Source organism: Meles meles, unplaced genomic scaffold (assembly GCF_922984935.1).
Source record: "Meles meles unplaced genomic scaffold, mMelMel3.1 paternal haplotype, whole genome shotgun sequence".
Classification (NCBI taxonomy): domain Eukaryota; kingdom Metazoa; phylum Chordata; class Mammalia; order Carnivora; family Mustelidae; genus Meles; species Meles meles.
The window spans coordinates 478542-495429 of NW_025721141.1; the positions used below are offsets into that span (position 1 = coordinate 478542).

The following is a 16888-nucleotide window of genomic DNA, read 5'->3' on the forward strand; positions in this document are numbered from 1 at the left end:
GAGAAAAAACTGATGCTCATCAGAGGGGAGGTGGGTTAAATAGGTGAAGGGGATTAAGGAGTGCACGTGTCATGAGCACTGGGTATTTTATGGAAGCATTGAATCTCTAAGTTGTACATCTAAAACTTATACTACAATGTCTATTAAGTAACTGGAGTTTATAAAATATAAAATATATTCTCCCATGAAATAATAAAAACTTTAAAGAATTGAATACTAAAACATGTAGTACTACCATGATTTATGGTTAAAATAACTAAGGATAATTTATAGAACTCAGAAGTGATTGAGATAGGAGACAGATTATTTTTAATTTTTTTACTTAAATTCAATTTAATTAACATTGTAATTAACTAATAATGTATTATTAGTCTCAGTGGTAAAATTTAGTGATTCATCAGTTGCGTATAACACCCAGTGCTCATTACACCAAGTGCCCTTCTTAATGTCCATTACCCAGTTACCCCATCTCACCATCTCACCACCTACCATCACCTCACCAACCTGCAGTTAGTTTCCTACAGTTAAAAGTCACTTATGTTTTGCCCTTTTCCCTGCTTTTATCTTATTTTGTTTTTCCTTCTCTTTCACTATGTTTATCTTTTTGTTTCTAAATTTGACATCTCAGAGAAACTGTGTGGTATTTGTCTTTCTCTGACTTATTTTGCTTACGAAATACCCTCTAGTTCCATTCATGACATTGCAAATGGCAAGATTCCATTCTTATTGATACCTGAGTAATATTACCTTGTGGAGATTATATATATATATATATATATATATAAATTTATATATATCACCTCTTCTCTATACACTCATCTGTTGATGGACATGTGAGCTCCTTCCAAATTTTGGCTATCGTGGTTATTGCTGCTATAAACTTTGGGGTGCATGAGCCATTTTGAATCTCTGTTTTTGTATCCACCATATACATACCTTGTAGTACAATTGGTAGGTAATAGGGTAGTTCTTCCTTAACTTTTTGAAAAATCTCCATACTGTTTCCTAGAGTGGTTGCCCTACTTTGTAGTCCCACCAATTGTATAAAAGTGTTCCCCTTTCCCCACAACCTCCGCAAAATTCATTGTTTCCTAGGTTGTTAATTTGAGTTATTTTGACCAGTGTGAGGTGTTTTCTCATTGTAGCTTGACTTTGTATTTCCCTGATGCCAAATCATGTTCATTTTTTTCATATGTCTATTAGGCATTTGTGTGTCTTCTTTGGAGAAATGTCTGCTCTTGTCTTTGGCCCATTTCTTTTCTTTTTTAAGATTTTATTTATTTATTTATTTATTTATTTATTTATTTATTTGTCAGAGGGAAAAATATCACAAATAGGCAGAGAGGGAGGCAGAGGGGGAAGGGGAAGCAGACTCCCCACTAAGCAGAGAGCCCGATGACGGGTTCAATCCCAGGACCCTGAGACCATGACCTGAGCCAAAGGCAGAGGCTTAAACCACTGAGCCACGCAGGCACCCTAGGCCCATTTCTTGACTAAATAGATTTGTTCTGTTTTGGAGTGTTATTTATAAATTTTGGACACTAGCCTTTCATCTTATATGTCCTTTGCAAATACCTTCTCCCTCTCCGTAGTTTGCCTTATAGTTTTGTTCACTATTTCCTTTTTTGTGCAGAAGCTGTTATCTTGATGAAGTCCCAATAGTTCAATTTTGCTTTTGTTTCCTTTGCCTCTGTAATTATGTCTAGCAAAAAGTTGCTGCAGCCAAGAGCGGTCAGCTGCCTGTGTTCTCCTCTAGGATTTTGATGGATTCCTTTTTGCATTGAGGTCTTTCATCATTTTGAGTTTTATTTTTGTGTATGGTATAAGAAAGTAGTTCAGTTTCACTCTTCTGCATATTGCTGTCCATTTTTCCAGACATCATTTCGTTTTTCCATTAGATATTCTATCTTGCTTGTGGAAAATTAGTTGACCACAAAGTTGAGGGTCCATTCTGAGTTTTATATATATATATATATATATATATATATATATATATATATAACAACCACAATATATATTAATATATATATAGATATATAGATAGATAGATAGAGAACCCAGAAAGGACCCTCAACTTTATCAATAAATATACATTTATGTATACAAATATACAAAATGTATCAATAAATATACATTTATATTTATATATTTATATATCACTATATCACACATATGATCATATATATATGATCCTATATATTATAAGCAGAGTAGTGCAGTGGAAGTGTGATGGATTTCATTATAATTAAATAATTAAATAAGTAAATAAATAAATAAATAATATACAATTTACCAGAAAGTAAATAAATAATATATAATTATATATCTATATAATATACAATTCATACATTGCTGGATTAGCTTTTTAATACAGCTTGAAGTCTGGAACCATGATGCCTCCTGATTTGATTTCCTTTTTCAATATTATTTTCGCTCTTCTTGGTCTTTTCTTGTTCCATAGTAAATTTTAGGATTGTTTGTTACAGCTCTGTGCAAAATGCTGGTGGTATTTTATTTTTTTCATTTTATTTATTTTTTCAGCGTAACAGTATTCATTATTTTTGCACAACACACAGTGCTCCATGCAAAATGTGCCCTCCCTATTACCCACCACCTGTTCCCCCAACCTCCGACCCCTGACCCTTCAAAACCCTCAGGTTGTTTTTCAGAGTCCATAGTCTCTTATGGTTCGCCTCCCCTTCCAAATTTTTTTTTTAATAAACATATAACGTATTTTAATCCCCAGGGGTACAGGTCTGTGAATCGCCAGGTTTACACACTTCACAGCACTCACGATAGCACATACCCTCCCCAATGTCCATATGCTGGTGGTATTTTAATAAAGATTGCTTTGAATGTGTAAAATGCAATAAGTCAATTTTTTAAAATTCCAAATTGTCTGCTCTTGGAAATGTGTTACTTATCACACATGAAGTCAAGTGCAACAAGATTTTGTTTTATAAGTAAGAAATTGATGTTTCAAGTATTTAATGACTTCAATTTGAGGTAGTCTGGAGCTTTTTGCTAATTTTAATTCATTTATGAAGATTTCAGGTGTTGTTATATTTGAAATCTGATGTCCACTTTAGAAGTCCACAAATATCTAACTATTAAAGGAGAGAAGTCTGTACAATATTTATCTTTATAGGCTGAGTGATCTAACAAAAATAAATTATCTCATAATTTTAAGTGAGTTTTGAAAAACAGGTTGTTTACTGACTGTGAATGACTAACACAGAAAAGCTTTTATGTGTTTTAGTTGTGAATATACAAATGCTTTAAATATCCAGATTTTGACTAAATAAAAAGTTGTGGTCTTCAAGGGAAAAACAACAACAACAATAAAGATTGTTTAAATTTATTACAGGAAAATATTTGGTATAAAATAAAATAATAATTTATTAAAAATAGAAACAAATGTTTACAAATTCTCATGTTATATGTTATCAAAATTAATTGAATTCTGTATGTCCAGCTTTCCTTACTAATCATGAGTTGTGTAGACTCAAGTGTGGCCAATTCACTCCTAGTCTTTCCATTAGGAAAACAAGTTACAGCAAATTTTCAGCTCATAAGCAAATGAAACATAAGCTTAAGTTCCCTAAGTGTTGAAGTCTATTAAAAGGACAATGAAAATTATTATGTTATTTAATGACACAAATTGTGTTCTTTTAGGAAATATTCCAGGTAAAACTCACAAAGCTCTCAGAATTTCAATAGTGTAGATAACTTAATGACTAAAGGGATTTCTTTTGTAGCTTTCAAAAACAATTATATACAAACATTTTCAGATAATTCAGAGTTTTACTAACAATGAGGAAAATTTTAAAAGAATGAAAATTTACTCAAAAATCAAACATTTAAAAAACATTTGTAAAATAAATACATACATGCATACATACATACATAACATTTGTTGCCATGATCTTAATTCTTTATTCAGGATCAAGGTATTATGTATAAAAGTGTTTTTAACTATTTTGTGACATTAGAATTTAATGTCCAAAGTCTCTCACTCAAACCAATGTGTGGAAAAATCAAGTCAGAAAATGTGTGAAGTATTACCTGATCTGGAAAATCAAGTGTTATCTTGTTTTTTTTTACATCAGTTCATGAGATATACACAGGGTTTCTCTATGCACAGGAAAATGGGAAAACTTAAGTCTGGTTTGTAAAAGTAAAATATGTGTCTCTATTTCCATAGCTATTTCCTGGCTTCCCAAAAATTTTGTTTACCTGACCAATCCCAGATCCCTTCTCTCAATGACACAGTTTCTTACATATCGTAATATCTCATGAATTTTCACCAAATTTCTTAAAACTAACTGAAATATTTTATTTTTCATTAAATTTTCAATGTTTTCTTTTACCTTCTAACAGAGTGCAGATTTCATGGAAGTAGGGGCTTGTATTGCTTCCTGTGTTAATCACAAACCTCTTGATTTTATGGGAGTAGGGGCTTGTATTGCTTCATGTGTTAATCACAAACCTCTTGATTGTATATAAATGTGTTTGTTGAATCACGGATTCAAGGAAAAAGCACGGATATATTATTAAAAATGATTATAGCAGTTCCTATCATTATCCTGTTTTTACTGATAAAGTAAAGTATCTTGGGTAAATTATATTTCCAACTTCACAAGCCTGGCATGTGGTGGTGATGTTTCCCAACTGTCTATCTATGCTAGAGCCAAGGTTCTGGTGACTCTTCAATAAGAGAATTTTGGATACAAATTATGTTTGTCTAATGTAATCTATATAAAACTTACAGAAAGGAAATTATAATTACTGCATTATCATAAAGGTGCACAGACATTCTTTTGAATACCTATAGATTCATTGAACTGGGCAATTCCCACCTGTCTATTTAATGTAGCTTATGTTTGGGAATCATGTGAAAAAAAATTGTTGTGATGAAATAGCAGCTGTTAAAATTAGGCAAGACTTTTGCTGTCTATAAAATATATAATATATATTTACATATATACTACTTTTGAGTAGTATTATATATAATACTATTTTGAGAGATTTAAATCTAATGTATAAATTTTACTTGGAAAATGTATGACAGTAGTATATGACTTGAAAATAATGGAACTGAAATAATCATAGTGTTTCTGAAAACAACATCAAGGGATTTTATGGTTTATTTGTGATATCTTGGGCACATATCCTAAACATATTATCTTAAACATATTGTCCCATCTAATTTTGACCAGATACTATGAAATAAAGTACAATCATTCCAGTTTGATGAAGATATAGGGGCTGAGCTTACACTATGAAATAACCATGTCATACACTGATGAAAACCAATATTTTTATCTAGGCAATGGGAAATTAAAGCCATACTGTTAAGTATTACAAATTATTGTTATTTCTTCTAAACAATTTCAAAAATATTGAGATCATAAGTTGTCTTTGTTTAATTGTTAAACATGTAGAGATAGTATCCTGGTAATGAAGATGGAGTTTTCTCCTTGTCATCAGAAGCCATAACATTAAGAATGATAAAAATACAATGACAGCTTATTCAATACTTAAAATCTATATTTTAAATCCTTAAGTAAAAATACTTAAAATCTATATTTAATATGAAATATTTGTAAAAACAAACAAAACAAAACAAAACAAAACAAACAAACAAAAAACAAAAAAAAACAAAAACAAAAAAAGAAAAACACTTAACCTGACCCTTGAAGAACACAATGTTGTATACAATTCAATCCTTGAGGAATTTAACAATAACAATAACAACAAACAGGAAGGGCATGTGCTTGATTTCTTTTCTTTTCTTTTTTTGTTTCTTTTCAGTGCAACAGTATTCATTGTTTTTGCACCACACCCAGTGCTCCATGCAAAACGTGCCCTCCTTAATACCCACCACCTGGCTCCCTCAGCCTCCCAACCCCCACCCCTTCAAAACCCTCAGGTTGTTTTTCAAAGTCCATAGTCTCTCATGGTTCATCTCCCCTTCCAATTTCCCTCAACTCCCTTCTCCTCTCCATCTCCCCATGTCCTCCATGTTCTTTGTTATGCTCCACAAATAAGTGAAGCCATATGATAATTGACTCTCTCTGCTTGACTTATTTCACTCAACATAATCTCTTCCAGTCCCGCCCATGTTGATACAAAAGTTGGGTATTCATCCTTTGTGATGGAGGCATAATACTCCATCGTGTATATGGACCACATCTTCCTTATCCATTCATCTGTTAAAGGGCATCTTGGTTCTTTCCACAGTTTGGTGACCGTGGCCATTGCTGCTAGAAACATTGGTGTACAGATGACCCTTCTTTTCACTGCATCTGTATCTTTGGGGTAAATACCCAGTAGTGCAATCATATCAAAAAATCTTATAAAAAAATGGGCAGAAGATATGAACAGACACTTCTCCAAAGAAGACATACAAATGGCTTTCAGACACATGAAAAAATGTTCATCATCACTAGCCATCAGGGATATTTAAATTAAAACCACTTTGAGATACCACCTTACACCAGTTAGAATGGCCAAAATTAGCAAGATAGGAAGCAACATGTGTTGGAGAGGATGTGGAGAAAGGGAAATCCTCTTCCACTGTTGATGGGAATGCAAGTTGGTGCAGCCACTTTGGAGAACAGTGTGGAGATTCCCCAATAAATTAAAAATAGAGCTTCCCTATGACGCTGCAATTGCTTGATTTCTTTTCAATGTGAGACAGTTTGTGAACCATGTCTTAAACCTGTTGTGATTAAAAAAAAAAAGAGGTCATGAGATTGAGCAGGTTGTCTGCAAAGACTTCATATGCAAGACATTTAATAAGTTTATGATAGAGAATACTAACAAAATATTTTTTGGGGGAACAGATCAATGTGGAGGAATCTAGATTTTAAGACTTGAGCAGAATTTAGAAGAATTTAATTCCAAATAAACTGTGAACAGTGTAGTTGTTCATGGTCCTATTATTATTATTATTATTATTATTATTATTAATTATCATTAGAAGGAATTAGAAAAAAATGTAAAAGAATAAAGAGGAGGGGCACCTGTGTAGCTCAGTCAGTTAAGTGTCTGCCTTCGGCTTTAGTCATGATCCCCAGGTCCTGGGTTTCAAGAGCCACATTGGGCTTCATGGTGAGTAGGGAGTCTTCTACTCTTTCTCTCTCTCCGCCTTTACCCCTTCCCGCTTCTCATTCTCTCTCTCACTCTTTCTTAGGTGAATAAACAAAATCTTAAAAAATTAAAAAGAAAAACAATGATAGAGGACATCCATGAAAATATATGTAACACAGGTAAGTTAAGAATAAAGCTGCTTAATACACCCACTAGTGAATAAACAGGGGACTGTTGACATAAGCTATAAAGATGTGGTGGCAATGACCAAAAATTTGTTAAGTTATAAAGAATCACAGGAAGAAATTCTAGAAAAATTGCTGAACAAGCTGAAGATTAAAGTGAGGAAATAAGTTGTAATTTAAAAGAAAAATAAAGCTAAATGTGTATTGTGAGTTATTGTGCTATAATTTTGTTGTTCTGTTTTTCAGCTAGTAGAATCAAGGAAGTTATGAAAAGTTGGAAAATTGAAGATGATAAAGAAGGAATATTAGGGGTAGGTTCAACAGGCACTCAGGAAATAATAATAATTTACCCATTCATTCTCTCTTTAAAAGCAGAGAGAAATGATTAGAAAAATAAATAATTTGAAGTATAAAAATGTAACCAAAATATTAGGAGTAAAGTCAGTGTAGGTAAATGTATCAGCTTACTAGTTTATGTTCCATTTGAGATATTAGAATATGTAAAGTTCCAAATGACACAGGAACAGAAGATAATTTTTCACTATTGTGCACAGAATATTCGTTCTAGAAAAAAATTATTTTCCCCATATTATCTCTATCCTCAAATAAAAATGTAAGACTGAAAACAACCAAAACATTTTATTCTAATTATCCAGTTTTCAGCAACATTATCTCCAAAATTTCATTGACATGCAAATGTATTTATGTAATCTATATCTATATTTATACATAATTGATCATAAGAAAATTGCATCTTCCAATTGCAATGTGTAGAAATATTGAACTTTTACATATTTATTATAGGTTGTAATCGTCACTTCATTACAACACTGGGAATAAAATAATATCATGAAAAAATAATAATATCATGTAGATTAGAGGAGGACCACTTAATTTTCTTTCAACAGTATTAGAGGTTACAATATAGATAATAATTGGTAGAGGTAAAGACTAAAATATTTAAAAACCATATTTCCATAATTTGATTATTCATGAGATCAGAAATTCACTCCTTACTTTCCAGGTGCAAAATGCATTACCCACAAATGTTAAATTCCACCATCATGATGGGATTTCTCCTCATGGGGTTTTCTGATGTGTGGGAATTACGGATTTTGCATGCCATAACCTTCTCTCTGATGTAGTCACTCTGATGGGGAACATTATCATTGTTACTGTCACCACCCTTGACAGGAGTCTTCACATACCCATGTACTTCTTCCTCAGGAATCTGTCCATCTTGGATGCCTGCTACATTTCTGTAGCAGTTCCTAACTCATGCATCAATTCCTTGCTTGACAGCAGCACCATTTCAAAGGCTGGGTGTGTAGCTCAGGTCTTCCTAGTGGTTTTCTTTGTATATGTGGAGCTTCTGTTTCTGACTACCATGATCCAAGACCGCCATGTGGCAATCTGCCAACCCCTCCACTACTCTGTGATCATGAATCCTCAAATCTGCATCCAAATGACTCTGGCTTCCATACTCAGTGGACTCATCTATGCTGGTGTCCAGACTGGCAACACATTCCAGCTACCCTTCTGTCAGTCCAATGTCATCCATCAATTTTTTTGTGATATCCCCTCCCTGATAAAGATCTTCTGCTCTGACACCTTTAGCAATGAGATGGTGATCATTGCCTCTGGTCTGGGGATTGGTGGTGGCTGTTTCATCAACATCATCAAGTCTTATATTTACATATTTTCTACTGTTCTCAAGTTTCCAAGTGGAGCAGATAGGAAAAAGGCTTTTTCTACCTGTGTCCCTCACATCCTTGTGGTGTCTGTCTTCCTCAGTTCAGGCTTTTATGTATACAAGAGGCCATCTGAAAATTCTTCCACTATCCAGGACATGGTCCTTTCTGTCTTCTATTCCATAATCCCCCCACTCTTCAACTCTATTATATTTAGTCTTATAAATGAACAAATAAAATACTCCTTTTTGTATTTTGAACTTGATAAAATGAGGAGAATGTTTTTCAGAAAATGTATAGGAAATTGTTGAGGCTCACCCTAAATTATTGAATAAAATTCGTGTTTCTAGCAATAAACTGAGAAATTGATTAGAATTCTATCAATATAACTGACATTAATATATAATGTTATTAAAATATATCATTTATCAATATAATTTCCCTCCTGATGTGTTGAATTATCTGAGTATGTCACTAGGTAAAGAATCTGGTATTATGGATAAGAAATCCCTATTCATGGTTTGATAATTTAAGAACACTCATTAAAAATTTTAGTCTAAAAAGATAAAAAAGTTATCCTTAGAAGTATTTTGTATTTATTCACAATTTAAATATTTTTTAAAACTTACTACTAAACAGTAGCATAGAGGAGTCACAAGCATTCAAAAATAAATATGAAAAATATAATTCCTTCCAAATACAAAAAGAGAAGTGAATTTAGTGAGGGCATGGAGTCATGTATGAGAGGATCATAACTATTTTGCACAACTTGTTCACATGGCAAGGGAAATGTAGATACATTATGCTTGTCATCAGTCCAAAATTTTGCTAAAAATATTTTCAAGTGGCTTGGGGATACATTTACATGCTTATGCTTTAAACATTTTTGCTAGATTGATTGAAGGGATGTATAAATTTTCTCTCCCCACTTATCATCACATGCTTCTTCATACACCCATTAAGACCACTGGAAAGTAAAAATAATGCTATTTTGTTTTCTGATAGTGTCATCTAAAAACGTTTATATTTTTGTTAATAATATAAGTCATTATATGGTAGATTATACGGCAAGAATTAGCAATCTAAAGTTTTAATAACTCAAGAAAACAAAGGTTTACCTCTAGCTCATAGCATATGCCAAGTGGATGCTATCCAGGGACTCTCTGAATTTAATGCATCCGATAGAGCCATTGAAAATAAGAACTCAGTTACATTGAAATATGAGTTTTAAGCATTTATTTTAAAAATGCAAATAGAAAAAGTGGGAGCATTCTTCAATCAAAAGCCACATGACTGGGGCGCCTGGGTGGCTCAGTGTGTTAAAGCCTCTGCCTTCAGCTCAGGTCATGATCCCAGGGTCCTGGGATCGAGCCCCGTGTTGGGCTCTCTGCTCAACGAGGAGCCTGCTTCCTTCTCTCTCTCTGCCTACTTGTGATCTATGTCTGTCAAATAAATAAATAAAGTCTTTTAAAAAAATTTTAAAAAGCCACATGACTACTCCTGACCTGAAAATATCAGGATTTTGACATCATCCTTGAATTCTCAAGAAGAAAAACATATATCAAATATTATTAAAAATAAATGCAAGTATGCATTTTGAAAACAGGTTTTGGTAGTAAACAATTTAAGCTACATATTTGAGAAGACATTCACGCATCTATATTGACATCAAGGAGAATCACAATACCAAAGATATGCATTCATGTGAAAATATTTTACATACATATAAAAACAAAGAGAGTCATGGCAGAATTTTTACTGTTTTAAATAATATATAATAATTTTGAGTATGGGAAAACAAAATACCATGGTCAAGACTCAATCACAGAGAGAGAAAAAAAAATTATAAACGTGCACACCAGGTCTATTTGTCTCTATCAGTCATTTCTGCTCTCATTTTATTCTTCAAATAAGTCACATGGCCACACTTGCTGTCAAAGGGAGAGGTAGGCAACCTACCCACACTTTAAGAAGAGGAAGTGATCTGTATCTCCTGACTGAAAGGATGAAATGTGAGATTCTGACTGCCTGTTGTCCATGCAGTCATTATTAGCATTATGATTACTGTCCATATTCTAAGCCATCACATCATAACAAAAATTCTCAGAGAATAATAAGTGTAACATAAAGTGGCATGAATTGTACAAAGCCTTATGATGCATTATCTTATTAACTCTTCAACAACGTCATGTAACTAATAATAGTGTTCCCACATTTTACAGATGAGTGTCCTGGTTTAGAAACATGAGTTTCTCTATTTTCTATTGTTTTTATTTGTGGTTTCATTTTTATGGTTTTTCCTCCAATTTGGGCCAGTTTGTACTTTAAAAAAATGGTCCTTGAGCCTGAACTTAGGTAATTTGATATAGAGAGAGTAATACTATAATGTTCCCTCTACATACTGCTTTTGTTGAGTCCATAAGTTTTGCTATGTTGTGTTATATTTTTGTTTTCACAAGATTATACTGATTTCAAATATGATTTTATTTTTGTCTTATTGCTTGTAAAAGATCATATTTTTTCATTGTCAAATATTGGCTATTTCCAATCTTCATTTTGTTAATCATTTCCAGTTTTATTTTACTGTTGTTGAAAAATAGAATTTGTGTAATTTCAAGGATCTCAAATTTGTTAAAACTTGTTCTTTTACCTAACATATGATCAATCTTGGAGAATGCTGCATGTTTGAGAAAAAGTATATTTTGCTGTTATGGGTCGGAATGTTCTATATATTATCATTAAGCACATTTAGTCTGTAGTGACATTCATGTTCATGTTATTGATTTACTTATAGATTCTCTGTACAGATGATCTATTAGAACTTCATATTGTAGCCTGGGAATACTTCTTAACAGCTCATGACTTCACTCTCTGAGTCCTCAGGTTTTCTCTCTACTTCCTTTGGAATATATAAAATGTCTTTGGAACAGAGAGTACTTTTCATCCTGAGTTTTACAAAATTCAACTAATCTAAAAGCCTTGTGTTGTTGCTGTCATATAAAATGTCTTTTCCTGGGGCGCCTGGGTGGCTCAGTGGGTTGGGCCTCTGCCTTCGGCACAGGTCATGATCTCAGCATCCTGGGATTGAGCCCCACATCAGGCTCTCTGCTGTGTGGGGAGCCTGCTTCCCTCTCTCTCTGCCTGCCTCTCTGCCTACTTGTGATCTCTCTGTCAAATAAATAAATAAAATCTTTTTTAAAAAGTTTGTTCTTGAATTACGTATGAACTTCTCAAGACCATCTTCACTTGTGATGCCAACTGAAAATCTGAGGGTCCTACAAACCATTCTGTTTCAATTGTTTGCTAAAAATGCCAATGGAAAAAAGACAGCCTCTTCAACAAATGGTGTTGGGAAAAAGCCAAACGCAGAAGAATGAAACTAGACCACTTTCTTGCACCATACACGAAAATAAATTTTAAGAAGATGAAAGATGTAAACGTGAGAAAGGAATCCATCAAAATCCTGAGGATAGAACAGGCAGCAACCTCTTTGCCATCTGCCATAAAAACTTCTTTCTAGATAGGCCTCCTTAGCAAGAGAAACAAAAGGGAAATAAACTCTTGAGTCTTTACTCAAAATAAAAATCTTCTGCACAGCAAAGAGAAAAATCTAGAAACCTAAAAGACAACGTGCAGAATGGGAGATGATATTCACAAATGAAATATCTGATAGAGGGTTAATATCCAAAATATATATAAATCTCAACTCCCAGAGGGGCCTGGGTGCCTCAGTTGTTAACTGTCTGCATTTGGCTCAGGTTGTGATCCCAGGGTCCTGAGATTAAGCCCCACATTTGTCGTCTTTCTCAGTAAGAAGCATGCTTCTCCCTCTCCCACTCATGTGTTTGTGTTTTTTCTCTTACTGTGTCTCTCTCTGTCCTATAAATAAATATAATCATTAATTTTTTAAATAAAATCAAATAAAACTCAACACCCAAGAACAGTTAAGTCAGTTAAAAATGGGCAGAAGATATGAGTAGACATTTTTTCCCCAAAGAAGACATCCAGGGGTGCCTGGGTGGCTCAGTGGGTTAAAGCCTCTGCCTTCAGCTCAGGTCATGATCCCAGGGTACTGGGATCAAGCCCCGGATTGGGCTCTCTGCTCAGTGGGGAGCCTGTTTCCTCCTCTCTCTGCCTGCCTCTCTGCCTACTTGTGATCTCTGCCTGTCAAATAAATTAAAAAAATCTTAAAAAAAGAAGACATCCCTGTCCCACGTTGAGGTGTGAGACAGGAATCTATCAGAATCCTAGAGGAGAACATAGGCAGTAACCTCTTTGATATCAGCCACAGCAACTTCTTTCAACATATGTCTCCAAAGGCCAAGGAAACAAAAGCAAAATGAACTTTTGGGACTTCATCAAGATCAAAAGCTTCTGCACAGCAAAGGAAACAGTCAACAAAACAAAAAGGCAACCCACGGAATGGGAGAAGATATTTGCAAATGACAGTACAGACAAAAGGTTGATATCCAGGATCTATAAAGAACTTCTCAAACTCAACACACACAAAACAGATAATCATATCGAAAAATGGGCAGAAGATATGAACAGACACTTCTCCAACGAAGACATACAAATGGCTATCAGACACATGAAAAAATGTTCATCATCACTAGCCATCAGGGAGATTCAAATTAAAACTACATTGAGATACCACCTGACACCAGTTAGAATGGCCAAAATTAGCAAGACAGGAAACAACGTGTGTTGGAGAGGATGTGGAGAAAGGGGAACCCTCTTCCACCGTTGGTGGGAATGCAAGTTAGTGCAGCCACTTTGGAGAACAGTGTGGAGATTCCTGAATAAATTAAGAATAGAGCTTCCCTATGACCCTGCAATTGCACTGCTGGGTATTTACCCCAAAGATAGAGATGTAGTGAAAAGAAGGGCCATCTGTACCCCAATGTTTATTGCAGCAATGGCTATGGTCGACAAACTGTGGAAAGAACCAAGATGCCCTTCAACGGATGAATCAATAAGGAAGAAGTGGTACATATGCACAATGGAGTATTATGCCTCCATTAGAAAGGATGAATACCCATCTTTTGTAGCAACATGGACGGGACTGGAAGAGATTATGCTGAGCGAAATAAGTCAAGCAGAGAGAGTCAAGTATCATATGGTCTCACTTATTTGTGGAGCATAACAAAGAACAAAGAGGACATGGGGAGATGGAGAGGAGAGGGAGTTGAGGGAAACTGGAAGGGGAGATGAACCATGAGAGACTATGGACTCTGAAAAGCAACCAGAGGGTTTTGAAGGGGCGGGAGGGGGTTGGGAGGTTGAGGAACCAGGTGGTGGGTAATAGGGAGGGCACGTACTGCATGGAGCCCTGGGTGTGATGCCAAAACAATGAACACTGTTATGCTGTAAATAAACAAATTAAAAAAAAAAAGACATCCCAATAACTAACAAACACATGAAAAGATGTTCAACATCATTCATCATCACGGAAATAAAAATCGAAACTGCAATAAGGTATCACTCCATGCCAGTCAGAATGGCTAAACTAAACACAGTAGACAACAGGTGTTCACAAGGATGTAGAGAAAGAGGGAACTCTCCTCTACTATTGGTGGTAATGCAAACTGGTGCAGGCATACTGGAAAACAGTATGGAAGTTGTTAAAAAAGTTGAATATACAACTGCATTTTGATCCAGCAATTGCACTTCTAGGTATTTGACCAAAGAATACAAAAATACTAATTTGAAGGGATACATACACCTCTATGTTTACAGCAACACTATCAACAATAGTCAAATTATGGGGGGAGAAAACCAAATGTACACTGAATGATGGATGGGTAAAGACAATGTGGTTTGCATACAAAATGGAATATTACTCAAACATCAAAAATGAAATCTTGTCATTCTCAAAGACGTTTATTGAGCTGGAGTGTATTAGGCTAAGTGAAATAAGTCAGGGAAAGACAAAAGCCATATGATTTTACTCATAGGTGAAATTTAAGAAACAAAAACTCTGAACATATGTGTGCCAGGGGGTGAGGGTGAGAAGGAAATAACCTATAAGAGACTTCTAACTGTAGAGAAGAAATTGAGGGTTGTTGGAAGGAAGTAGGTGGGGAATGGGCTAAATGAGTGATGGGTATCCAGGAACATATTTGTTATATGATCAAAATAAAAAGAAATATGAGATTTAAGATCCATATAGAGCAAAAACCCTTCCTGTTTTTCTTTTTTTTTTCTTTTTTTTTCCATTTTATTTATTTTTTCAGCGTAACAGTATTCATTCTTTTTGCACAACACCCAGTGCTCCATGCAAAACGTGCCCTCCCCATTACCCACCACCTGTTCCCCCAACCTCCCACCCCTGACCCTTCAAAACCCTCAGGTTCTTTTTCAGAGTCCATAGTCTCTTATGGTTCGCCTCCCCTCCCCAATGTCCATAGCCCGCTCCCCCTCTCCCAATCCCACCTCCCCCCAGCAACCCCCAGTTTGTTTTGTGAGATTAAGAGTCATTTATGGTTTGTCTCCCTCCCAATCCCATCTTGTTTCATTTATTCTTCTCCTATCCCCCTAACCCCCCATGTTGCTGTTCCATGTCCTCATATCAGGGAGATCATATGATAGTTGTCTTTCTCCGATTGACTTATTTCACTAAGCATGATACGCTCTAGTTCCATCCACGTCGTCGCAAATGGCATGATTTCATTTCTTTTGATGGCTGCATAGTATTCCATTGTGTATATATACCACCTCTTCTTTATCCATTCATCTGTTGATGGACATCTAGGTTCTTTCCATAGTCTGGCTATTGTAGTCATTGCTGCTATAAACATTCGGGTACACGTGCCCCTTCGGATCACTATGTTTGTATCTTTAGGGTAAATACCCAGTAGTGCAATGGCTGGGTCATAGGGTAGTTCTATTTTCAACATTTTGAGGAACCTCCATGCTGTTTTCCAGAGTGGTTGGACCAGCTTGCATTCCCACCAACAGTGGAGGAGGGTTCCCCTTTCTCCACATCCTCGCCAGCATCTGTCATTTCCTGACTTGTTAATTTTAGCCATTCTGACTGGTGTGAGGTGATATCTCATTGTGGTTTTGATTGGTATTTCCCTGATGCCGAGTGACGTGGAGCACTTTTTCATGTGTCTGTTGGCCATCTGGATGTCTTCTTTGCAGAAATGTCTGTTCATGTCCTCTGCCCATTTCTTGATTGGATTGTTTGTTCTTTGGGTGTTGAGTTTGCTAAGTTCCTTATAGATTTTGGATACTAGCCCTTTATCTGATATGTCGTTTGCAAATATCTTCTCCCATTCTGTCAGTTGTCTTTTGGTTTTGTTAACTGTTTCCTTGGCTGTGCAAAAGCTTTTGATCTTGATGAAATCCCAATAGTTCGAAGCAAGGGCAAAAATGAACTATTGGGATTTCATCAAGACCTTCCTGTTTTTCAAATAAATAATTATCTAATTAGAAAAACCAACCTTAACAGATCCCTTTATTAACTTTGAAAGATAGTTCATTAAGATCAGTCTATAAAATTCCTTAGCATTGCCTGTATACCAGCAATGGTGATTTAGGGAAAATAAACAACTATTTTCAGTAAAAAGTAAGTTTAAAACACATATTTCATAGTAACTTACAATACAAAAAAATTCTTATATGGATAAAATAAAGGACAAGAAAATGATTAGAAGAAATAGGTATTCTGTGTTCAAGGATGGCATCACAATATTAAAACCATGCCAATACTCTTTGCTCTCTCTCTCTCTCTCTCTCTGCTCTCTCTATATATAGCATATATATAAAACAATAATTCTGTTACACTGAAAAGAAATATATATATAAATATATATATAATATATAATATATGTATATACATATTATATGGATTTATATTATATATTTATAAATATATTTATTTATATTTATATTTATTTACATTTATATATA

At 34.7% G+C, this 16888-nt stretch overlaps 1 protein-coding gene across 1 annotated transcript; it reads left to right on the forward strand.

The window, feature by feature from the left end:
• Window positions 1-8326: 8326 nt before the first annotated feature.
• LOC123936036 (olfactory receptor 14C36-like) lies at window positions 8327-9204 on the forward strand (the record flags this gene model as incomplete). The annotated part of the gene is given in 2 exon segments (XM_045996827.1): window positions 8327-8420; window positions 8423-9204. Coding segments are annotated over 2 exon segments (876 nt in total), but the record flags the coding sequence as incomplete, so codon positions are not given.
• Between the last annotated feature and the right edge of the window lie 7684 nt (window positions 9205-16888).